We start from the raw sequence: 25,216 nt of genomic DNA, 5'->3' as shown, positions 1-25,216 counted from the left end.
TTAAGTTTTCATAAAGAGGGGTCTTTCTATAAAAATATCTTACTAAGAGCAATTACCTGCTTTAAAAAAATTCATATATAAGGGTACAGGTGCATAAAGAAAATTGATACCAATTCAAGATGGTTTGAAAGCAGAAAACTGAAAAGCAAATATGAGAAAAGAGAAGGTAGCAAATGAAAATAGGAAAAACAAATTAAAAATAGGAAAGAGAAACATAGCACTCTATATTTTTAGGTTAAGTTTTAAAATTAGCTTTCCTACTAAGCAACTACCATCAAAAGTATCACCTTAACTGATGCCCAAATAAACATGCTACAAATAAATGAGACTCCTTTAAACCTCTCCATCATTACGAACTAGAGGAAATTGTTTGTAGTGTTGCATTTAGTTAACCACCCAAAAAGCCAACTAGAAATTCACTTGTCAACTAACACCACTGTCAATTGACTAGCTCTAACTTAAAAAAGATGTCACTATTAAATAGAAAAATTTTCTAAACACACACCAACACATAACTCAAGGGAAAGTAAATGTTTATTTCTCATTATCTTTTGAGCAGCCACCATAATTTTTCAGGTTTAAAATAGTAGCAAACTTGGTTAATAAAACTCCAAGAGTTTATAATTTCAAGGCTAAGGTTCTAATTAAGGTTATATGGTTATCAATTTAATGTAAATGAAGTTTTTTAAGAATGTAAAAGCAGTCTGACCTCTTAAAATATAAATGACACAGACTTTAGACTCGGCAACGTAACTACACTTGAGAACTACACAACAAAGAGAGAACTTAAATTGAGGATCAGGAAGCAGCACCACAGTTTTCCTCTATAACATGTACATTTTGGTCATTAGCATGCTAGTATGAATGAGGCAGCAGGACAAGCACGGGCATACGGAAGGTGCTGTGGGGGGCTGGCAGGCACTGCGCAGGCCTCTCTCCACGCGGCACGTCAGTCGTCTTCTCCTCCGCAGAGCAGCAGGAGAGCTTTCTTATAGTCCCCAGACGTGTCACCCTGAAACCAGTGTGCTCTGTTAACCTCCATGACTCACGGAAACCACAGAACATTTAAAAAACTAAGAAGTATCTGGCAACAAGTTTTATTCATATGACTTCTCCCAAGTGGGTAATCTGTGACTTTCACGACAGAAATGTTATACAGGGAGTTTCCTACCCATGTAAAATATGTTTAACTTTCTAATTTTACCCCTTAAAGGCAGTTCCATTTAAGACAATAAAGTACATTATTCCCTCTGGTCATACAGAGAACAGGGAAGCTTTTATGATACTCAGACCAAACCTTCTAACAAACTCTCAGTTTCTGTCACATTCTGTGTATGTCTGGCTAAGGGGGGCAATGCTGGGACTGCTTGGATGTTACAGCTTTGCCTCAAAGACAGAAGGGCAGGATATGCATTGCCTCTGCTTGTCTCATACACAGATGTATATGACACACTGATGTTTCAGGCTGTGAGAGCATGGAAAGAATCCTCTAGGGCTCTTCAGTCCAGACACACCACACACACACAAGTTAAAAACTTGCTCAACTAAAATCCTGCTTTGCACCTGGCCCACATTCCCCTTAAGAAAGGGCAGGGGTTAGGGGGGGAAGAAGAAGCAATGAGAGTTAAGGAAGGAAGAGAGGGAGAGAGAAATGAAAGAGGAAAGAGAGAAAGTGAGAAAGGGAGCAAGAAATCCCATCAAAAAACCTTATCAAATTTTATTACAGGCCCACAATCTCTCTTGACTTTAAATAGACAGAAACCATAATAAGCCCTAAACTCTTTATGTATTCCTGGTAGGACTTGGTTGGTTCTTTCCTGACCTGTGAACCAATACCACTAACAAACAATAAAGAAAGGAAAGGAAGCACTAACAGCTGGAACTGATAAAAGAGGGAAAAAAACAGACACATTATCCTCATGGGCAAAGGGCTGGGTTTGCTGAGTCACCTGTCACCACTACTAAATAATGCTTCTAAGCTCATCAGGAGCCTCAGCCCTAAAAAGGGCCAATCTTTCACTAGGGAGCTATTACCTGTCACTTCAAAAAACATTATGCCAAGCTTTGTAACTCATAGCTCTCATCATACCACTATTATTTTAAAGATAACACAAGAATTGGATTCTGCCACCCATGTCTTATATGCTACCTATTGGTTTGCTGTGGATTTCTCAACATAATTTAAGAAAAGGTTCTACTACCTTAATCATAGAATAAAGAGAGGTGGCAAAATTCTTCCTGAACTCCTTCCTAATGTTGAACAGATCAATCTCACTCCTGGAAACCACGACTCTGATGAGGGTATGATCATCTGTCCCAGCTCCCTTTAAAAGAGAAAAAGAGAGAGACACATTACTTTAAAATACGTATAGCATCAAACTCCCCCGAGTTTGCTCAATCAGTAAAGTAAAACAATTTGGTACAACTGAACTACATGTTTTAAGAAGAAAAAAAAATTCCAAAGTCTATCATCTAAAACATAATAACACATGAACAAAGATAATAACTAGAGAAAAATTATTTGGATGGAAGATTCAAGGTATATACTTGCCTTCATAGCATAGTAGAGGGTCTCTGCAAGGTAGGCAGGTATATTTCGAATAGATTTCACTAAAAAATAAATAAATAATATAGTGGTCATATGCTACTTGTATATGAAAAGGATTAAGTAACTAAAACTCAATTTGCCTCATGTTTATAGCTCTACTTACTTATGAGTGTAACAGTTAACAACACAGGCTGAAGAACTCATTTGCAAGCTGATCTGGTCTATTCACTCACCAAGTATTTTCTTAGATACTAGCTTGAGTTTTTCCTTATTGTTCTGCATTTCACATAGAAGGGCATGTAGGAGAAAGGGTTTGTTCCGTGAGTACCTCTCTGCTCTAGCAGTTTGGGCAGCGTAGGCTGTTAATGCCACAACCTTCTTCAACACCAACAAATTATATAAACATCCTGGAAATTCTCAATGTAATATACTCAAGCAAATGATACAAGATTACTACACTATCTAATCTTTGACCAATCTTGGACAGTTTTCCTGAAATCTTCACCTAGATATTCTCTCCTTGTTCTTTAACATCCATGATTCACAAAAACAACACGACACTTACCATTTAGTAGAAACACCTAGGTAAACTGATTTAACAGAAAAGATACCTTCCCAGGACATGTACTTACCTGTTTTGTGTTAGAGCTGCTCAGACCTCAGTATGCTTAGCTTCAGAAACTACTATGTGAAAATTCTTTAATATACAAAATCAATCCTTCAATTGTTGTGTGTGTTGAGGGGGGTGGGGGTTGGGGGTTTTCTTTTCCAATGCTTAAAAAAAAACAATACTACGCTGATAGACAGTGACTGTAATGGGGTATGTAGTGGGGACTTGATAATGGGGGGAGTCTAGTAATCATAATGATCCTCATGTAATTGTGTATTAATGATACCAAAAAACAAAAAACAAAAAACAAGACACCAGTAACTAAAAATGCTCATCATTTTTAAGTGTATTGTAATTATGATAGGGCTGTTTTAAAAGCTTTCTATTAAAATTCATTTAACTGCAGACTCAAATGCAAGGCTATTGTTAGTGTTGATTAATGCACATGTTTAGCTTATTCTCCAGAAGACAGCACAAAAACTTGAGCTCAACACCAAATACTTGGAAAAAACAACAAAGAGGCTCACTCAAAACTTGTGTGAAAACTAGGGCTACTGGGAACTCACAAACTAAACTCTCCTTGATTTGGAGAATATATAATATGCAATGAACTGCAAATATTTAGTTCTCCAATTTTTCCAGATTATTCTGAATATTTAACCAAAATGAAATTCTAAATTATTTAATCTCAAAACAATCCTCATGTCTTCCATTATATTAAAGATACTTTTTCTAAATCAGATACCAACTTCTCAGTCTGCCTCAAAGCTGTGAGGACACTATTCAAAGGAATAGTAAAATTCCACAGGTATAAGAAATAGCATTTACAAGCTTCTGAGATAATGCCCACATTTCAGGTTTATAATGGCACAGCAGTATTTTTAATACAGCTTCAAAATGATTCTTAAACAATTCTTAGTATTTCCATATGATTAGATGAATTAACCAGATAATCATGTATTTCCAACATCAAAACATACTTTCAATTGGAAATTTAGGAGTTTGCTTTACCCAAATATAAGCTCCTCTTTTCATGAAGAAACAGCTAATTATTTTCAGACACAGCTTCAACTGAATAAAGAGTACTTTAGCTCCTAACACCATAAATATTACATATATGCAAAATTACCTACCAACAGCAAGGAGTAGTTGCTCCAAATTACCAGAAGTCTCTCGGTCAATGGTTTCCTCAATTTGAAATCCTGATATAGTCATGTATTTATCAAACACTAGAAAAAAGGTAAATGATTTCTTAATCACATCAGGATCATTCTTTCCAGAGAGAAGATATTTACTCTTACCAGATACTATCCTATCAAACATCAATCACCCCTTTTTCCTGATTTAAGAACCCTGGTTTTGTTCATGGCCTCAATATGCCAAGCCCTAAACAATGGGTGATAAATGTTTTGTTCTACTGATTTCCCAGCCCTTCCTTACTGGTTACAACCAATGAAACCTTAAGGTAAATTTGCTAGAGAAGTTTCTGAAAAACCTTTCTCTTTCTTTATAAGTGATAGTTATGATTAGTTAACACTTTTCTGTCTTCTTGTTGTGAAAATGGTTGATATGTTTGGAGATACAGCAGCCATCTTGTGACGACAGAGAGGTACTGAGCATGATAAGAAAAACAAAACACTAAGGACAACAGAGCAGAAGAGAAAGAGCCCAGGTTCTTCCAAACCAGTCAGGGTACTCCTTCCAAATCAACCAAGAAAGTTCAGTTTTTAAAGCCAATATTAGTGGGGTTTTCTGTCACTTGCCACTGAACTCACTCCCACCTGGGGATACAAGTACTGATGCCTATCAAGAGATGAGGTCTTGGGCACTATCATATAGGAGGAAATACTTGTATTGAGCTATAGACCAGTGATCTGTGACTTGGAGATTAACAATGTGAGAGGAAGGCCTACCTCCCATCACCCTAATAGTGAAAGTTAGACTAATCTCTAGGATTCATTAAGTGTCTCTTATGTGTCATGTATGTTGGCATACTGGCTCCTGTACTTTCAAAATGATTTTATCATACACATTTTTTTCACTCACCCCTTCTCAAATGCGACACACTTCGTGTTCCAAAGATGGTGATAAACTTTTCTTCATCTGTCCCCCATTTAAGTTCTCCAGCCTGAAACAAAGCCTGTGAAAATTTCATCGTCAATTAGTAAAATGTTCCTCTTCTGACTCCAGGTTCTTAATCACACTTGTGTTTTATTCCTTGAATATTTATTAATTTGCCTGATTCATCATCTTATACTATCCCATCTACTGTTTCCTACTCTGAAACTCAGTGAGCTGAGTCTGGAGCTGCTTTGGAGCTGGCCACTGAACTGTGCCACAAAAAGCTCATGGGCCAAAGCAGTAACACAGCAATGATATTAGGTTAAATGTTCCCCAAATGTCTGCAATAACTTCCAATCTTTCAGAAGCAATGGTACGCTAGGCACAAAGTTCTAATTACTTCACTGTTGACACATCCATTTACAGATTGGGAAAGACTTTAACTAGAAGCTAAGTTCAATAACATAATAAAAAGAAAACTCCATATTTTCTCTGTACAATTGAAATTTAACCAAATAAAACTAGCTATAAAAAATTTCACATGTCTAAAAATTCACAATGAATTTTCAAAAGGTGTGGTACAATATAGCACAATGCCTGGCATATAGCAGGCACTTTACACATAACTGTTTAATAGTTTAAGTGTCTGTATTTGCTTTTTTAAATGGAAAAGAATATATGCTCTCTCGTGTTTGTGTAATTGCTGAAAAAAATTAAATCATATGCAAATATCACCATTAAATCTGAGTCCACTTACTAAGATGTGGCTAATTTATTAAAACTCAAAGAATCGATTTTAAAATATTTATACTACCCTTTTAGTTATTCAGTTCAGTAAGTACACGTATTAACCAAGACAAATGCAATATGTTTAAAGTGCTACTTGGAGCTGCCCTTATGCCCACAAATGGCAAACCAAATACGGACAGGAAGTGATATGATCATAGCACATGTTTGGATATAGAAAGTCTGAGCACAGAAGATTTAAGAATGTAGATTATGGTGGTACAGATCTATTTCTTACTGTATTTCCAGGAATTTTTTTTTAGAAAAATGAAACACATCTTTTATACCCAATTTTGAAATTAGTTTGCTTTAATGATAAACAGTATCACTTCTGGTCATGTGAGTATGCTCTTCAAAACTAAAAAAGAATTAGCATGAAAAGTCATGTAAGTATTTAAACTTCAGAATTGTATCATGGTGTTGTAGACCTGTCTTAAAATAACTTTTTTAATCTAATTACCAAAATAACACACATTCACTAGGAAATTTTGTAAAATAGAAAAAAACATAAAATTATAATGAATACCAACATCCTAAAGATGCTGGTTACTACATCTTTAGTATGTTTTCTACATACAGATATATACAAACACCTAGGAGGAGGAGAGGGCATATCCTATACAATACTGCAGGTATTGCTGAAGCACCCCCTTCTTATCAACTATTCTGTATTTTTAGGAATTTTCTCTAGTAGGTGTAGCAGTTAAGCTTGTTATGAGGAAATAATTGGTGCAATTGCCATTTTTAACCATAACCTCTTAATTTTCCTGCAAGAACTGTGTTTGGGACAAATATGTATTCTAGAACTATTAAACCACATGTAATAATTATGAGAGCATCTTTATGTGCAGCAATGATACTTAGAAGTTTTGTTTTGTCTTGTTTAACATTAGGGTTCTTTCTTCTAAATGATGATGCCCAATATCCACAATGTTCTAGACCTCACACCTCCTCACTCTCCCCACTTCACTCAGAAAGGACTTTACAGGTTAGCCTGAGCACAGCTGGGTAATCTCTGGTTCAGTACAAAATACAAAGATGTGGGAGTCAGAATGACCTGGTTCTTGTCCTTGTCTGGGAGATCTTAAATGAGTTACTTAATCTCTTCTTGGGCCTCAGTGTCCTCATCTGCCGAGTAGGAATAATATTTCTACAGAGTCATTAATGGAGATTATATGACTTATGTAATGAATGCATTGAACAGTGTCAAGTAATCAATAGCAAATACTCAGTAAACATTAATTTCCTTCTTCCAAAAAAGTTTCCCCTAAAAGTTCAACTTTCTCTCCAGGGAAATCCTAAAATAAGGATTTGGCAAGGAAGGAGGTATAAAGTAAGTTTAACACACTAAAAATATAAAAAAGTAAAGTAGATTATCTACTTCAATTTCCAGGTGAATGATTCATTGTGCTTTATCAAATCCCTGAAATAACAGGAATCCACTTAGTGCCAGGTTTTAGTAGAGAAGAAAATTCAAAAACTTATGAAAGGGCCATTAGGAAGCTGTCTCAGCTGAAATCTTAAACTCCCATTAGCGGTAACAGTCTACTGCCCTTGCTATAACGTACATATTGATGTGTTCTTTTTTATAATGCTGAAGGAGAGTTGTTTTTTAACAGGTTGAATTAATGTTTTAATTCATTTTACAGAATAATATATCTTAGAGAATCAAAGGCTAATAGCCAGTGTAGCATGCTCTATGTTGCTCCTGGTCACTGGAAAGCCTGGACTTTCTCAAGGGAGAGTTTAATGTAACTTTATAAGGCAGTTTTTCAGATGTACTAAGTGTCCCCTTCAGAGTTCTTAATGGTCATAGCCTCTGCGTGACAGGTGTCAAGTATAAAACCTTGGTACTCAAAGTGTGGACCCAGGACCTGCAAGGGCATCCCTTGAGTGCTGGTTAGAAATGCAGAATCTGAAGCCCTACCCAGACCTACTGAGTCAGAATCTGCAGGTGATTCAAATGCACATGAGAGTCTGAGAAGCACTGCTATGCACAGTGCTCTGAGAAGAAAAATCCATGAAAAGGAGGTAAAAATAAACTACTTCCACCCAGCAGCCTCAGACTGCAGCAATGCTCTCATTACATCACTGGTTGTGCTGGGAAACCTCCCAGTGGGCCTCACTGGAGTCATCTGACACTAGAGTTGGCTTCCTTTACCATGACCACTGAAAAGCACCCAGAACCCCTACTCTTGAGAGCACAAGTGTAATTGTAAGAATCAGCACCGCCTCCTACAAAGCCCACAATGGGCTGGTGCCTGGAAAGCAGCAGGTCATCTCAGTAATGAACAAAGCCCTTGGCATGGGAGTACAGGTTTGAAGGGCTCCTCTAGCACTCTGTCCTCAAGACCGGGGATTTTAATCTAGATCTGTGTTTCCACAACCGGCACTTAGCAAATCTTTTATACAGTAGAGGAAATGAGAAAGGACAACAGGCAAGAACCCTGAGACTGTTGTTAGTGAAAGAGGAAGGGCTCTGGGGTCAGAGGAGCCCAGGTGGGAACCCCAGCTCCACTGCTGCTCAGTGAGGACCAGGGTTTGTTTCTCAAATCCCTGAGCCTGTTTCCTTATCTACAGAAAGAAAATGATACCCTTTACTTTAAGTCATGCACTAGTTCATGCATCAGTTATTTACTGAGTGCCTACAATATGCTAGATGCAGAGAATACCAACAGAACTGACAGCTCAGTGCCCTGGGTAGATAGGAAAAGCAAAAAGGCAGCTTCAGTGGAAGGTGGCACAGACTGTGACAGGAAGCCAGGAAGCTTGAGATGCTACAGTTTTCCCCGCAAGGGGCACCTGACACACACTTGGGGGTGGGGGTGGGGGGCAAGAAGGCTACCTAAAAAGTAGCTAACCTGATGACTGACTCTTGAGGAGAAATTAGGCGAATGGTGGAGGAAGCGGCCAGGAGAGAAAGAACAAGAGAGAGGCATGAGAAAACAAGGGATAGATAACAAAGAGGCTTATAAAAAGTACTTCGGGGCTTGGAATTTATCCTGAGGAGAGTGGGATCCACTGGAGGATGTGCATTTTATTAAACAGATTTGCATTTTATAGGGTATAGAGAGGCAAGCACAAATACTACACAGACAGCCCTCATTAAACGTTCGTTTCCCTTCCTTTTCTCTCCCCAGCTAGACAAAGACGACAATATTGCAAAGCCATTATGAAATCAACCCACCCAAGATTAGAATAATGTTCTCCTCTTTTCCACTAGCAAGGTCAGATCACACATCCAATGGCTGTTTCGTAGAGGTGATCAATCAGAGTGAATACAGCAATTCCTTTCTCAACGGTATATGACTAACAATCAGAATTGTGTATTTTACTACTTGAAACATTAATTGAAATAGACAGGACTGTATGTGATTCTAGGAATCCAAGTAATTCCTTCATTACCAATTTCCAGTTTTCAAAGTCACATTTCAAATTTCCTAACACTTACTTCCTGCATTTGATTACTTTATAAATCATACTATAAAGTATATTGGGATTTAAAGCCAATTAAGTACAAAATTTCATTTGGGAGTCACTAAAAAGCAGCGACAAAGGAACAATCCTACTTAGAATTCTACCAAAGGGAAGGTGGAGGGGTTTCCAAATACTATAGTAACTTATCATCTATTACACAACAGAACAGCATTTATCACTAAAATACTTTATTCTTTGTTTACCTTCTCCTGCCAGAGACCTACTGCCCCATTAGCAGTGGAATCAATAACACCTGTTTTTTTGGTAAAAGTATTTTGTGAATGTTCCATAATCACACACACAAAATAACATATCCAGGTGGAACTCACTATTTACACATAATGTATTTTACTTCATTTCAGCTTTGGGATAAAGTATTTTGCTGGTCAGATATTTACTCACATGGGTCTTATGATGTGTAAAGGATCCATAAATAAGATTATTTTTAGATACTACTACAGATCACATTATCATTTGTCATTAGCATGGATCCTTTTTTCATTTACGTATCTATCATAATAAAGTCATCACATAATAGGTATCACTCACTTGAGCATCTTGTTCAACCTGTGCTTCATCAATTCCAGCATCAGGGTCTCTATTAGCCTATAAAAGATAATACTGCACATTACTGAATACTTGGGCATTTTCATTCAAAAGCAAAAATGGTTCAACCTGATGGTCATGCACATTAAAGCTTTTTCTCTTGGGAATGATATGCTTTTATTAAGATCATATCAATCCTACAATATTTTGCTACATTGTATATACCACTGTCCAGAACTGATCTGACATGCTTGATTTTAAATTCTATGAATAAAAGAGGATTGTAATTCCAAAAAGAAAAACTACAAGTCAGCTAAGTGCAAGTCAAATATTCTGAACACAAACACAGGCACCGCACATACTGCCAGAATCAAGCAGCTACCAAAAATGATTAAAAGAATTTTAAGTGACCTTACTTAACTAGAGTCAGACCAGTCCAGCTTTGAATTTCTATATCAAACTGTAAATAGTCTCCACTCAATACCTGAAGGAGAACCACCAACATCCGCTGGTAGAACCCAGAAGTATCCCCAGTCACGTCATCTTCCAGGCTTGAGCCATATTCTGCAACAGAATAGTTTCATACTTATTTATAACTTACTTCAACTGGAAAAAAATATTCTGCTCCATTAATCAAATGGAAGAGACACAAAAGAAGAAATATTGGATTTGCATAAATGTTCTCTATTCTGTCTGTGAGTGCTAAAGGCTAAAAGCAAATACTTTGAGTGGCTGGATGAAAACAAATTAAAGTCTCCAAAAAAAGTACTTCAATCAAACCTAAATTATGACTCAGCCATTTAGAAATTCTCTCAACCAATCTAGTTATTAATCTGTAGACACATGATGGTACTGGAAAGCCTCTGACATACCAATAATCATAACTTCAGACTTTATTTTGCTTTCTTTCAAATGTTTTATATAATTAGTTTCCAAAGGTCTTCTATCCTCTGAGTATTCTTTCTTCAGACATGGCCATTGCTTCCCCTAATAAGATACTTTTCCTCTGCAGCAGATATAAGTTAACTCTGAGGAGACAGCAATGATGTTTTAAAATATGGCCCTTCCTACCTCTGTTTCTAGGTATTCAACATAATGTCATAGCAAAGGAGAAAACTGGGATCTACTAATGTTTGCAAGCCCTTTTCACTAACTCTCAAACAGCCGCTACTGAAGGAAAGGAGGTATCATTCATTATAAGGCATTTAAATATCTAGTTATTACTTGAAAGCAGGCAAATTTTGAAAGCCTAAAACTTCTGTTTTAAAAGATCTAAGAGCTACATGTTTATTTCAACCAGTTCCCAATACAAAACCTTAAAGGAATCTTTTATTCCTTTTTCTACACCAACATCTCTATATAATTAACCATCAAATCCTTTCAAATATTTTTCCTCTGATGCACCTCCTAGCAACCTAGGCTGGTAGCTTACCTACCCCCAAACTCACAACTACCTAATTAGCCTCTTTATTCAAATCTTCTCACTCCCACACTGTTCTTTCAACATTCTACCACCCATTTCAGAACTTCCAATACCTTTGAATAAAGTCCAGATTTCTAATCCAGTCATGCAAAACCATCTATAACATAGCCTAACTGTGTTTACTCAATCTCCCACAACAGATATGTACATGTCCTCCACTGAAGCCAGGTTCTTTCCATTCCCTCCACATACTTTCCTCATTCCAGTTTCTATGCATTGCAGACAGTGACCAAAATGCTGTCATGCCAAAAATGCCTTCTTTGGCTGTCCAAAACCCACCGAGTCTTAAAACCCTCTCTGGCTGGTCCACGAAGCCTCTCCTAACATCCAAAGCCATGATGACCTTTCTTCTGTGAATGAATTCTAGCATTAAATATTTTTAATATTTCACTTTAGTTTGGATTTCATTATCCTCTACTATAATTTTTCTAAGTCATATTACCCCTAAATAGACTGCAAACTCCTCGAGGACAGGAACAATGCTACACACAGCTTTTGTGTCATTCCTGACAGCCAGGATACTGCCAGACACATAGCTAGTATAACAGTAACAAGAGAGGATGCGCCTTCACAGGTATTATATACCCTGGTGGCACTCCATGTGGCATCCAACAGCACAAAGGTTCACTCACCAAGGTAAACATCCCCAGAATGAGACCTTTGGATATTACATCAAATCATACTCAAAGGTGATCATCTGCAGTGGAGATACGAGATACACACCCGTATCACCTCTGCCTTAGTGGCTGGGACCTATCCAACTTAAAAAGGGAAGCAGAAAAGACAGCTCCAGCACTGGGGAAAGGTAATTATTTAGTTGCTGTAACTTTCACACTGTTCTGACTTGCTGGGCTACAATGTCATTCCTAAGATTAATAAACTAACACCAAGATAGAGACCAATTTTCATAGCTGAAGGCACTAGGCTTGGAGCTCTGTTGATTCAGCTGACATATGGATGGTCTGGTCCTCTTCAGAGAGGCAGGGGAAACAGTCTTGACAGGAAATCTGACATGAAAGAGACACTCGACCTTTACTTTTTATTTCATTTTCTTGGTTCCACTGCTTCAGATTCAAATGCAGATATTTCCACCACCTCCCACAAAAAATCAAAATGTAGAGTATTCAAGCACTGCCATTAGCTAAAACTACATTTCCTAAAACATTTTTATCAACTCTGACTTAAATAAGGTTTCTGTGATATAATGAGTCACAAAAAATACACAGCTGGTCATTCACAGGACCAAATATGTATCTCCCAGGTATATTTCCTCTTCATTAATAGTTCCTGAGAACACTGCAGTCTTAAAAGGTGAAATGGGTGTCTTGTCCTGTTAATGAGAGACTTTTGGACCCCACCCAACAGCGGGGGCTGGAGGCTGAATTAGCCAATAGCCAACAATTTAGTCAATCACGACTATGCAGTGAAGCCCTCACAAAACCCCGAGGAGCGCCTGTGCTCTTGGATCTGGCTTCTCAGTCAGGGGTGAGGGCGTGTCTATGCTTGTGGAAACCGAATGCTCCCAGGTGCCCCCGAGCCAGACCCCAAGCTCCACCGGAGTAGAAGCTCCTTTATTCGGGACCTTGCCCTGTGCATCTGTTTTCTGGCTGTTAACTTGTATTCTTTATTAAACTGGTAAACATTTGTCCCAAGTTCTGTGAGCAGCTCAAACCTAAGGAGGAGATCGTGGAAACCTCCAGTCTGTAGCCGTATGTAGGTCAGAAGCACAGGGAACTGACCAGGGCTTGCGACCAGCACCTGGAGTTGGGGATGGAGGGCAGGCAGAGCCCTTAACCTGGGGAATCTGGTGCTGTCTCTGGGCAGATATCATCAGAATGAGTTCTCTGACTCCCTGCTAGTATTCAAGAATGGCTTGGTGTTGTGTGTGGGAATACCTCCCTCCCACACACACTTACACCCATTGGAATCAGGTCCGGGAACAAGAACAGAGCTACCCTACTGTAACTGCTATGTATAATACTATTGTTGTTGTTGTATAAGAAAGAACACATTGCAGTTTCTTTTCTCAGATCCCAAAAGGGCCATGTGGATAACTCTTACTTCTAACATAAAACTGAATTTTACTAAGGAAGAAAAAACAAGTACATCTTGAAGTTAACATAAAATATGATAATGTATCAATACACTAGTTCCAAATCCTACATAAAAGTCAACTCCACTCCACCTTCATCAGAAGCTTTCTTGTATACAATAAAGAAGCTACAGGTATAGTAAAATGTAGTCTTTTCTTTAATGAAGAAAACTAGTTTGAATTACTGCTTACTCATTCATTCACTCATTTAGACAGCAGTCCCATGGCGCCTGCCTCCGTAACTCTGAAGAACACTCATTTTAGAGAAATGAACAAGTGAAAGTGGAGATGAAGGGGTAATACAATTCAAAACATTTACCTTCTTCATAAACTTGTTTTATGGCTCTCAGTTCCTCAGGAGTCCTTGAAGCAATAATTTCTGTTAGTACTTTTTCATCTGTCCCAGCTCCCTGTTGGGATATTTTTAATAGAAACATGTCAATAAGATTAAAAAGAAAGTTATTTTCCTAAAATAGATGCTACCAAATTAGATAATTATATCACTATCCAACATAATATTCACTTCATTGTATACAGTTTTATTAGTTACAGATTTAAATTTTTTTTCTCTTCAAAGACAATTTAATCCTTGTCTAATGAAAAACCATATTGATTCTATGTATGCGTGTGTTAATACACAACATATAATAGATTATATAAGTTTTTAATGTTATCAGTTTAATTCTAAATCATTTAAAACATTTTAATGAAACATGAAATAAAAAGGCTGAAATAGTGAAAGTGAAAACTTTAAGTAAATTTACATGGAGGAGCACTGATACTTAATCTGTATCTCAAAACATAAACTCTTGCTCCCAAGTTGAGTTCTCTATAGATTCCACAGGGAAATTCTGCACCAAAGGAATAATACATCTAGCACTGCTTAGTTATTAGGAGCTGGATCAGTATAAAGGAATTGAAACTTGCTTTCTGCATTTGTGAAAGATAATTTCAGTTGGTTATCCTTTTTCTGATTATAAGAGTCCTATGTACATTGCTAAATTAGGAAATAACAAGCAATGATATAGCTGAACTTAACTTTAAAAGACAGTCTACTTCAGCCTTATTCTCTTTATATTTCTGTTTATCACCAAAAGTCAAGCACTGAAAAAACCTAGGTTTATGCTTTGGCAAAATTTCAGCTACTGCTGACATTTCAGAAGCACGCCACAAAAATGCCCTTTTTCAAAACCTAAGACTGTGTTCATTCCGAAAGAATCATTACAGGAAAATGAAGAGACTAAGCACAGAAAGGCTCCTAACTTTAAACCCTCTTCTCCTTCTACCCCATATGTGCAAATCCCTGTACTGCATTATCTCCTTGTTAGATTTTAGGTTTTACCCATTCAAAATCTGCTTTGATTGAACTAATTCCTGTCCCATAAGTATAAACAAATGTTTCAATGTAGTCACAGTCATACAATATTCCAAACACCAGTCAAGGGAATACACCTTCAGCTATTTGCTACAATGAAATTACAACAAGTTTACTAGCTACTTTATTTTAGTGTTTACAAGTGGGGGGGGCGGGAATGCATTAGAAAATCTTCCCTATCTGAAAATTCTCCCTGAAGCTTTATTTTCTGACCTGAAGTGATTAACATATTATTCCCTAACAACGCAATTTTCTACCTTAAAGTTAAAGTATCTAACCTGTAACATTTAAAAACACATCTCAAATTAAAAACAGGCATAAAAATATGGTACAAAAGGCTGTAAAAATATTAAAATTTTATATAGTCACTATTGAGTTAACTATACAAAAAAGATTAAATGACACACTTGCATTTTCTCCCTCCTTTTCTTATCACCTATATTATCCTATACAGATTTGTCTTCCAAGAAACCCTCACTGAAATAACTCAAATATTTAATATAAAAATTATGAGATGTAATTACCAACATAAATATTATTATTCATATTCGTGACAGGAATGTTCCTTTCACTAGTCCTTTTACCTTGAGAGCATGCTTCAGCTCATAAGCATCATACAGCTGAGAAGGTTTCATCAGAGCCACAATTAGTTTTTCAAATTTTCCAGTCAGTTCTGATTTCAGGTCATCCAAAAGGTCCTAATTCACAGAAAAAAGAAATTTGTTAACCAGGCAGGAATTTTAAGGAGCTTCCTTAAATATAAATGATATTTAAATATGAAAGAGCCCTTTGCTCTAATGAATTCTTTTTTTTTTCAATTTAAGTATTGTTGATATATAATCTTATATTAGTTTCAAGTATACAACTCAGTGGTTCAACAGTTACCAGTATTATTAAACACTCACCCCCACTAGTGTGGTTACTGTCAACATAGAGAGATGTTACAGAACGACTCGTGCTGTGCTACTATCCCCATGACCAACTTATGTTATGACTGAGAATTTTTACGCCCCTTTATCCCCCTCATCCTCCCACTCCCTACTTCAACTACAGCCACACCACCCTGAAAGCACCTGGTCTGGTCTAATGACTTGTGTTGCTACCTCGAAGAAGAAAGGCACATGAGCTAAACAAAACCCATAGCCTTGAATAATGTACTTATGACATCTGATCTAAAGCTTAAAATAAAGCAAAACCACTATGTGTCAAGGTATTTGTTTTTAAGAGCTGTTTTTATTAATTGCAAGAGATAAAAAAAAAGAATAAAAGTAGGCTAAACGTATTTTATTTTAAAATACTATTCTGATAAAAGTGTATCTTTTTTTAAAAAATTCCCCCCCTAAAAAATAGTAAGTACATTTTTATAAATAACAAAATCTGGCCTATCATACCTAAACAAAGCAACTTTTTCTTTTCTCTCAATACCTAATAATATTTTAATATGTAATCTATGTTCATTGTTATGCTCCTGACTAATGAGGGACAACTGCTATGGGAAAACTATATAGTTATGAAAGGAAAAGCTGTTGTTATCCATTTCAGTTTCAGCACACTGGGCACTGTATGTTGAGAATACTTTGTTTTGCTTTGCATTTGTTTTTCAATAAATAACGAACACAAGTTTTCAGAGTAACAAAACTACGTTTAAGTTTTTTCATGTATGCACTGAATTCATTTAGCAATGACTTAGCTTTTACTTTTAACTGTTAATCAAATAAGAGCATTTAAATCAATGCATTAACTCATTTATTAAAATACAACTCTAAAAGGAAGTAACAGTGACTGTCATAACAAAACATATTCTAATACAAGTTTATACTTAGAAAGTGGATACTAAAACAATCCTGAATGGGAAGCACAGAAGAAAAGAGGGACAGCTATCACCATGGGATTGATCTTCTGGCCTCTACAACATCAAGCAAGGAAATCAATTATGTGAAGATAAGCCAGGTGAGCAGTGTGACCAACAGCTAGTAATCAAACTGGGAAGGAAAAAAGGAGTAGTGAAGTCAGAATCATAAAATAATGTTATAAAAGAACACTAGCAGATTTCAAATTAGTCTTAGAACATACAGGTGCTCTCACATTTCTACCTTGGGGTGAAGTGGGGTCTTACCCTGCCAAATAGAGTTTTGAAGGCCCCAGCAATGTCCTGGCGCTGCGCGTTACTTCGGGATGTCAGCAGAGTCAGAATGCTCTCCTCATCAGTGCCTGCAATTTATGTTCAAACAATTATACCTCGATTCCCACATGCCCACTCTTTCAGTCACTTCTGTAACCAGCTCCCCGGTCACTTTAATTCCTTACCTCATAAAATACATTTTATTAGTTTATTAAGCTACAAAACTTACAGTATATAAAATGTTGTATTTCCCATTCATACTATCCCCTCTTTCTGATGCATTATAAAGTAGGTGGAAAAACACCCCTGACCTCTAAAAAACTTGGTGCACCTAGTTTTCTTGTAACAAATAGTTCCTCAAATAAAGGCTATTCACAAGGCACAATGTGTTGAATGTTACCAGGGATTAAGAGAGGAGAAAGATACACACCCTGTTTCAAGTTACAATTTAAGGTGAAAAATACAGAACACACAAACCACCAGGAGCTAAGGCAGAGTATGCCAAGTGCCTCAGGAAAGGTCTAGGTATTAAATGGGGTTCACGGGAGGTTCTCTTAGCTGCGGTGGAAGACAATTTTGGGGAAAGTGTCACGGAGAACGGACACCCAAAACAGTCTTGAAGAATGGAAGGATTTTGAGACAGTGATATAGAAAGGACAGGCTTTTATGATGAGGGCAAAGCTCAGCAGTAGGAAAACACAGAGTTCCATGAAAGGCAGATAACTCAGCATGGCTGCATCAGAGAACACAGCAGTGATAGGAGCTCAGTCCCACCTGCTGGGCTGGGATACTAAGGAAGATACAACCAAGGCTGTACGGCCAGAATGCCAGCCCCCTAGTCTGCGAGAGCAGGAAATCTCCCAAGATGTTCAGAATGCAGAGTGAAGGGATCAGAGCCAAGTTTAAAGCAGGTGGGATCCCTACACATGGACACTTGTGCAGAAGGGGCTTCAGGACAGGGAGAGATAAGGTACACGTGGAAATCCTTGAGATGAGTGGTTTTTAAACGGCTAGAAAAGGAGACTGGGGAAAGAGAAGACAGTACAATGGGAGAGACTTGTGAAGGGAGTATCTGACCAGCACAGAGAGCTGCAGAGCCGATCACTCTCAGGAATGTCTCCTTATCTACTCAGGCAATTATACAGGTGAAACTGAAAAGCTAAAAAACGAAGAGGCTGAATTTAACTTCCGGTTTAGTTCTAGAGACAGAGTATTAGGGATGGTCAGTCGTATTATTTTGTTATCTTAACGTATTTTTTCTCCTTCTACATATCTCAGATCACAATATTCTAAAACTAATCTTACTATAAATCAATGATTTTTTGTTTGGCAAAAACAAGTGCCACATTTTTGTTTTTAAGAACAAAAAGGAGTCTGATTTTTACCCAGGCCTTTCATGGCCTTACGAAGAGCTTCTGCATCAGCCCGCTCATCAAATCCAGGAAAGTCAGCCACCGTGCCTTTGAGAACCTGAGACAGAATATACTGTTACATATTCATAATATGGCTAGTATGACAAAGCATGTAACAAACAGCAAGCCACTTGCTCTGTATTATGTTCAGTCTTTAAATAAATTTACCATTGGATGAGGATATGTAACCCCACTTGAAATGGGAAGTGGATGACTTACAGTTTGGATTAACAGTACCAATTCAATGCACAAGCTTTCCTGGCCCACAGGCAGTACCATAAATGGGACAGCTGGCTCCTACAGCCCTCCTCCCTCAGGCATCGACCCCAGTGATCAAACCCCACCAACACCTCCTGGCTCACAGGGGGCACTTCCCTGCAGCCTTCCTTCCCAGGAAGACTCCTGTCACTTTGATCCAGGAGCAAGCTGAGCCTGCATTAAAAATTGATGCCCTGCCCTAGGCACTCAACTCTGAGCAACACTCTTATTACACAACTTTTCATCTAGTCCTGCTTCTTTGTGTTCACTTAGGGTTTTTAAGATAACCTAGCAAAGCCTGAAAAGACAGTGGGTAGTTCATGGGCCAGAAGAATACAATTATTTTAATTGAGAAGTTGATAAAATTACATTGAAAGACATTTTTTAATAGGGTTTCCTATTCCATGTAATGTGAGCATATAAAGTGAATGCATAAAGGAGGGACTGAGTTGGGAATGGTGGAAAGAAATCAGAAAAACTTCCCCAAAATGTCTTGAAAGTTGTCTGTGATTTTTTACAAGCAGGTTCAGGAAAGTAGAGAAGTGCAAAAACAAATTTCTGCATGCACAAAAACATGCAGAATAAACAATGTGGTGATTTGGACAAAGTCTTTTAACAGACTGGAACAAACAGCAAGGTTGGACAGAAAAATAAACAAGGGGAAGGTCATGGTGGGGGGTGAAAGGCACTGGAAAGCCATGCTGAGAAGTTCAGACTTCACCCCACAGGCAAGGGACAGCCATGGGGAATTTAAGCAGGGAAAAACGATGTCAACTCTGCACGGTGGTATTTACCAGGGCAGCAGTGGAGGCGACAGGATAGACTGTGCAAGAGGGAAGACAGGGAGACCGTTTCAAACACTATTAACACAGGAACAAGAACTAAGTCAGGAACAGTTGGAAATGGAAAGGAACAGACAGGAAGAGGGCCTGGGCAGAAGGGGACCATTTAGGATGACTCCTCTTCTGGATGGGGAATAGGATAGGATGGATGGCTTTCCATTTCTCCACAGCAGACACACTGGAAGAGAAGCAGGCTTCCCGAGCACACAGGCAGTAACTGGAGCTGTGGGAGGCTCTCACAACAGGTGGTGTTAGTGGGGCAGGAAGAAGATCCCAAGGAACAGGGAAAGCCACCTACAATCAGAATGGCAGCTAACCTGCTGAATGCAGCAGTGAGCCGCACACCAGTGCTCCGAGCTTCCCATGGATCCTCTCAGTGAGACCCAGTCTTACAGATGAAGAGACACACTGGCTCAGAAAGGTTTGGCACATCACCCACGTGACCAGCATGCAAGCCAAGCCAGAGCTGTGACATGAACCCAGGCCACCGCACATAGGCTCTTACCCACGGTGCTATATGGCCTCCCAACGGCAAATGGAAAATCCAGAGAGGGTGGTGGCATGGAAGCCAAAGGAGAAAAATGTTTCAAAAAGGAAGAAAAGGAAGTGTCCAACACCACAAGAAAATGAAGTAAGGGGTAAGACTGAAAAGGGGGCACTGGATTTGGCAGCTAGATCTCTGGTGGGGGTAAAGGCTGACCAGAGGGAACTGAGAGGCAGAGCATCTCTATAAACTCCCACGGTTTTGTTGAAACATGCTTTTAAAAGAACTTTAAAAATTACTTTATCCAGTTTATAGGCTACGAAGAAGCTGCTAGTAGACAGAGATGTTAAAAACGGGAGAGGTTATGAACAAAGGAGACGAGAGATTTGCCATGAAGAGACATCTGACCCTTAAGACCAAAGGAAATAAGGTGAAAGATGGAAGAGAAGCATCGTCAGAATCTTAGCTACAAACTAAGAAAAAATCACAGCTGGGTGTATTTTTGAGATCTTTCTAGAAATTAGGAAACACTATTGCTACATTCCATGGGATCAGAGTCATTGTCAAAGCTAGCAAAGCCACATGGCGGTATTAACGGACCAGATGCGAATCACAGATGTGAGTCACGAGGGAAGAACCCTTGTTTGGACATCCTGTCCAAATACCATAGCTGCCCACATAAAACTGTCTCCACTGGGCAAATGTGACTTTGCATGACGCATGTGAGAGGACTTCCCCTGTTCCCTGGAGTTCCCACTAGCCTCAAGTTAAACATTTACACCTCACCCAGGTTAATTCCAACTGTAAGGCACTGTTCCCTCCACCCATCCTGTTACCTTTATCCTCTGCCCCGAATGCCTTACCAAGGGAATTATACAGAATATTCTCAGAAAGAACATGTCCAAAACATACAATTCACTCTTTTAACTCTCACCTTCAAAATTATCCATTCCTAGCTCTATAATTTTCTTGGTTTTGTTTGTTTGCTTTAAATGAAATGTCCTTTACCTTCAGAGACTAGTGTATGCCAAAATAAAATGAAGGGTTGCTTTACTAGACACCAAATTTAAAGACACAGGAAAACAATACAGAAACAACTATTTCAAATTTAAAGATGAGGAAACATTCACCTGACTGGAACATTTTATACTGAGGCTTTCCTGAAGACACAGAGAACTAAATCCTCTTTACATCTATCTTCTAGTTCAATGAAATCAATACTCAGTCAAATGCCTACCCCATATTCCACATAATAATTAGGAACCAGAAATCATGAACCACTTTAACTAAGCAACTGTGAAGCAGCTGTACAGTGATTTTTAATTACAGGTCTTCTGAGGCTCAGAAGAAGCCTGAGAGAGTCTTTTACAAAAAGCCTTTGGAGGCCACCAGGAAAGGTGGAGAGGGGGCAAGGCCAAATTGGCACATTCTGCCTTCCCGCTCCCATCAGTAAAATTTAGTCTTATCTGAAGCACATAGGATAGGCCCATCAATATTTCCTGTGATAATGGGTCCCACTGATGAACAAGAAAAAAAAAATTGAGAATCACTGTACTAAGAAAAAAATGAGATAATCAAGGAAAGAGGGAAAAGACAGTAAAAAAAGACATAATTATGATTTGAGCTACAAAGTAAAATAGGGATCAGATAAAAACTGGAACCTCCAAGAGGCCTGAGAGGTACAAACACAATCAATTAGGGGTCAGATGTAAGATCTAGCCCTAATCCTTACCCTATGTCCAATCTCATCAAAAAAAAATGTGAAAGTTACAGTTCAAAGCCTGAAATTCCAATTATAGCCATTGCTTAGTTTCACATAACTTCTCCCTTTCATGCTCCTAATTTTTGCTTTTTCCATTTTGTCTAATTGTCCAACTACCTTCTGACCCCTTTACTAAAACCAACTGTAAAGAATAAAAGCATCACTATAAAGTAGTTTACATTACATGCACAGCTACAGAAAAGCAGGTTTTTGATAACTTAACAAAACAAAGGTTTTGTCAATATGATTTGGATTTTTGTTGTTTCTTTATACTGTTCCTGTACCTCCCTGCCTGTGTAAGACTGCCTCACTTGGCAAATACCAACAAAATGGAAAAGTTAAGCTGTCCATGAATAACGATGATGCCTTGAGTCAGTTAAAGTGGGCAAATGCATTAGCCTCCAATTGGCACGTATTTAGTGGAGTGAGGGGGATTTTATTTTATATAATTGTTCAATTGGGCATTTTGTGAATATCCTTGAAGTTCTTTGACTAACCAATTCATTCACACCAATGCTTCAGAAAACAAGTTTATAGAGAAAAGTGTGCATGGATTTACAAGTTTATTTCCTTTTATATCTAAACAATGGGGCAGAAATCTAATGAACATGGCTGGTCCTACAGAAAGGAAATATGTAGCTTCAAATCTTTCTTAGTTAAAGAACAGATAAGTAATATATAAACAAATGGATGATCTGTAAAGATGAAAGAGGATTTAAAGATCATACACACCCTGCTATTTATTAGACAGCACCACCCCAATGTTTTATAGGGAACTCGAATTCAACAAATCCACTCTTCACCCACCTCAAACCTGCATTCCTTTCTCAAAGAAACACAATCAACCACTCAGTCCGACAAGTCACTCATCTTGATCTTGCCCTGATCCTTCACCACCAACTACACATTCACCACTCACACAACCAATTTGTCCACTCTCTCTTACAGTCGCCGCCCATATAAAGCTGCAGCCACTACCTAGTTTAAGCCTTTAAAATGGGATTATACAGGTTTCTAAGTGGTCTTCCAATACCCAGCTTCTCTCCCTCCCTCCCTTACCACCTCCTCCAGCACTACCAGGGGGCCTTCTATGATCCCCAGAACTGAATCACATGGGCGCCAGGGCCATCTTTGTTAAGTACAAATCCCCGGACTTAACTAACAACCCTCCCACAGTACTCCACTGCTGACAGAATAGCTCCCATCCTTTAGCTCTGGCAGCCCCCAACGAGGGGCCTCCGTTGCTCCCTGTGACTGCACCTTCCCTCCAGCAACACCACACTGCCTCACCTCCAGGCCAAACTCCTTATACCCTTGAGTATTTCACTTGCTCTTGTTGCCTCTACATATAATGCCTTTCCTCTTTCATCTGCATGACTAATGCCAGCTAAGTAACCCCAATTTCCTCTTCTGTGAAACTGAAATAGTATTACTTATTTCCAAAACTGCAACATGAGCACTAAATAATGCACACAAGGGACCTGGCGGTGCATCTGCTATATCAATAAATTTTAGCTCCATTTCCCATGTCTAACAATACCTGGCACATAGTGGGGACTTTAAAGCTTCATACATTCATGAATACGCGCATGACTAGAAAGTGAAAAGAACAGCCAGCAACTGCTGTCCAAAGAAATGATGCCAACTGGGTTATGAAGTCCTTCCAATTAATCAATTGCTTAGAGGTTTACATATTATACATACTACTAAACTGAAAGGCTGGGTCCAAAAAATACTTAACACAAAGGTCTTATGAGCACTAATTTTTACAAAAAATCAACTGATGTGTCTGTGAATTTTTAGAATATAGAGGCTATTTGAATAAAACTTATTTCAGAAAATGATGTTATTACATTTCTCAGGAAGGAAAGTTAATTCCACATTAAATTATCCTTTTTATGGGAGAGACCTCAAACCAAAGTTTCCAACTGAAGTAATATGAGAGTTGGTTGACTGCAGTATTTCTTAAGTGTAAAAGAGGAAGAATGGAAGCACTGTATAAATTTAATAAAGTTACCAACATCTTAATCCTCCCATTTTCTCTTGGAAAGGACCACGAAACTTTATAAATTTGGTAAGTCAATCTGATTTTTTAAAAGTGAACTACAGAGTATAATGAAAGGGCATTGTTTGAGCAGTAAAAACACTTGTTTAAAAAAATTACCTGACTCTAACAAGCCAGTTAAGATTGCCGAGGTCTGTGACGTTAGTTCTGGAGTAGAGTTAAGAACTAGTATATTATTCACAAAAGACTGTATAACGCAGTAAGTGTCCCAAGTCTACTATATAAATTAAGCGATTTTCTCTCTTCTACATTTTTGATAAATGCTAAGAACAGGGAAAAAAGCCAATTATGAGGTAGTCAAGTTCACAATCAGTACCAAGGCAAATTCAAGTCAGAACTCGTTCAACGAGTTGATTGCTTAAGAAAAACAGCCTGTTTAATCCCTGGCATGAAAAAGAAAAGAAAAAAAAATCAATGCCGGCGACGAACTGTTCCGTTCACCGTTCACTGTAACTGAAGAGAGCAACTGGGAAAAGCTCCTCGGCGGGAGCGCGACAGGAAAGAGCCAACGCCCACCCAGACTATTCAAACTCAGTTAACAGCAGAGGGGAAAAAAAGGAAGGCACGGGGCGGGGGTCAGGCGGTGGCCTCACCGGACCAAGATGAGCTCCGGTTCTAATTTTAGCGACTCCGGATTTGGGGGAGGGCCCACTTTTACACATTCCCTCACGAACCGGGAGAGCACAAAACCCGGCCACGTCGCGGCCGCGGCGGCCCGACGGCTGCTCCCCGGGTCCGAGCAGGCTCCGGCGGGACTCGGCGGGGTGCAGCAGGGACACAGAAAAGGGGATGGGGAAAGCAAAGAGGGAACGAGAAAGGTCCAAGAGACTTTTCGAAGGCATTTTTCATTTACTCCTAAACTTTTCTTTCGGACTTCTCGAGCTCCCTTGACGCAGCTTCCAAAGTTGGCAAACGCGCGCGGTGCGCGGGGGCGCACGGCCTTACCGGTGCCATGGCGACGGCTCAGCTCGGGGAAGTGATGCCGGACTGCAAGGGAAGAGAGAGACCGCAGGCTCACCAGCCGCACTCACGAGCCCCGCGCTCCCCGCAGGGCGCAGAGCGCCCCTCCACGCGGCCCGCCACGTCGGCGCGAGCCCGGCGCCCCGCTCCCCGCGCGGGAGCGAGCCCCTCCCCGGGTCGGGCGAGCTCTCACCCGGACTGAGGCGCGCGAGCGTGCGAAAGTCCCGGCGAGCGGCGGGCGCGGGGCGGCCAGGCGCAGGGAAGGGTACCGATGCTGGCAGAAGAAGCTCCGGGAGGCAGCGCGGACCCTGCGCCAGGCAACGGAAACACCGC

General features: G+C 39.1%; 1 protein-coding gene across 1 annotated transcript; it reads right to left on the bottom strand.

Moving 5' to 3' along the window:
- Positions 1-516: 516 nt before the first annotated feature.
- Positions 517-25,216, bottom strand: ANXA5 (annexin A5). Its single transcript, XM_073237098.1, has 13 exons — positions 25,077-25,216; positions 24,869-24,910; positions 18,486-18,570; positions 17,095-17,189; positions 15,563-15,676; positions 13,923-14,013; positions 10,513-10,592; positions 10,032-10,088; positions 5,205-5,298; positions 4,292-4,387; positions 2,548-2,610; positions 2,202-2,320; positions 517-1,012 (listed from the first exon to the last, which is right to left on the bottom strand). The coding sequence occupies exons 2-13, from the start codon at positions 24,875-24,877 to the stop codon at positions 950-952; spliced, it is 966 nt and encodes a 321-aa protein (XP_073093199.1). The 5' UTR covers positions 24,878-24,910; positions 25,077-25,216; the 3' UTR covers positions 517-949.

This window comes from Manis javanica, chromosome 5 (assembly GCF_040802235.1).
Source record: "Manis javanica isolate MJ-LG chromosome 5, MJ_LKY, whole genome shotgun sequence".
Lineage (NCBI taxonomy): Eukaryota > Metazoa > Chordata > Mammalia > Pholidota > Manidae > Manis > Manis javanica.
This window is presented reverse-complemented; position numbering and strand designations above follow the sequence as displayed.

Coding starts and splice junctions, on each gene's coding strand:
- ANXA5 (XM_073237098.1), bottom strand. Junction 10,089..10,512: donor TGTTGGTGGTTCTCCTTCAG/GTATTGAGTGGA, acceptor TATCTTTTATAG/GCTAATAGAGACCCTGATGC. Junction 4,388..5,204: donor TGTGTCGCATTTGAGAAGGG/GTGAGTGAAAAA, acceptor CCTTTTTTCTAG/TGTTTGATAAATACATGACT.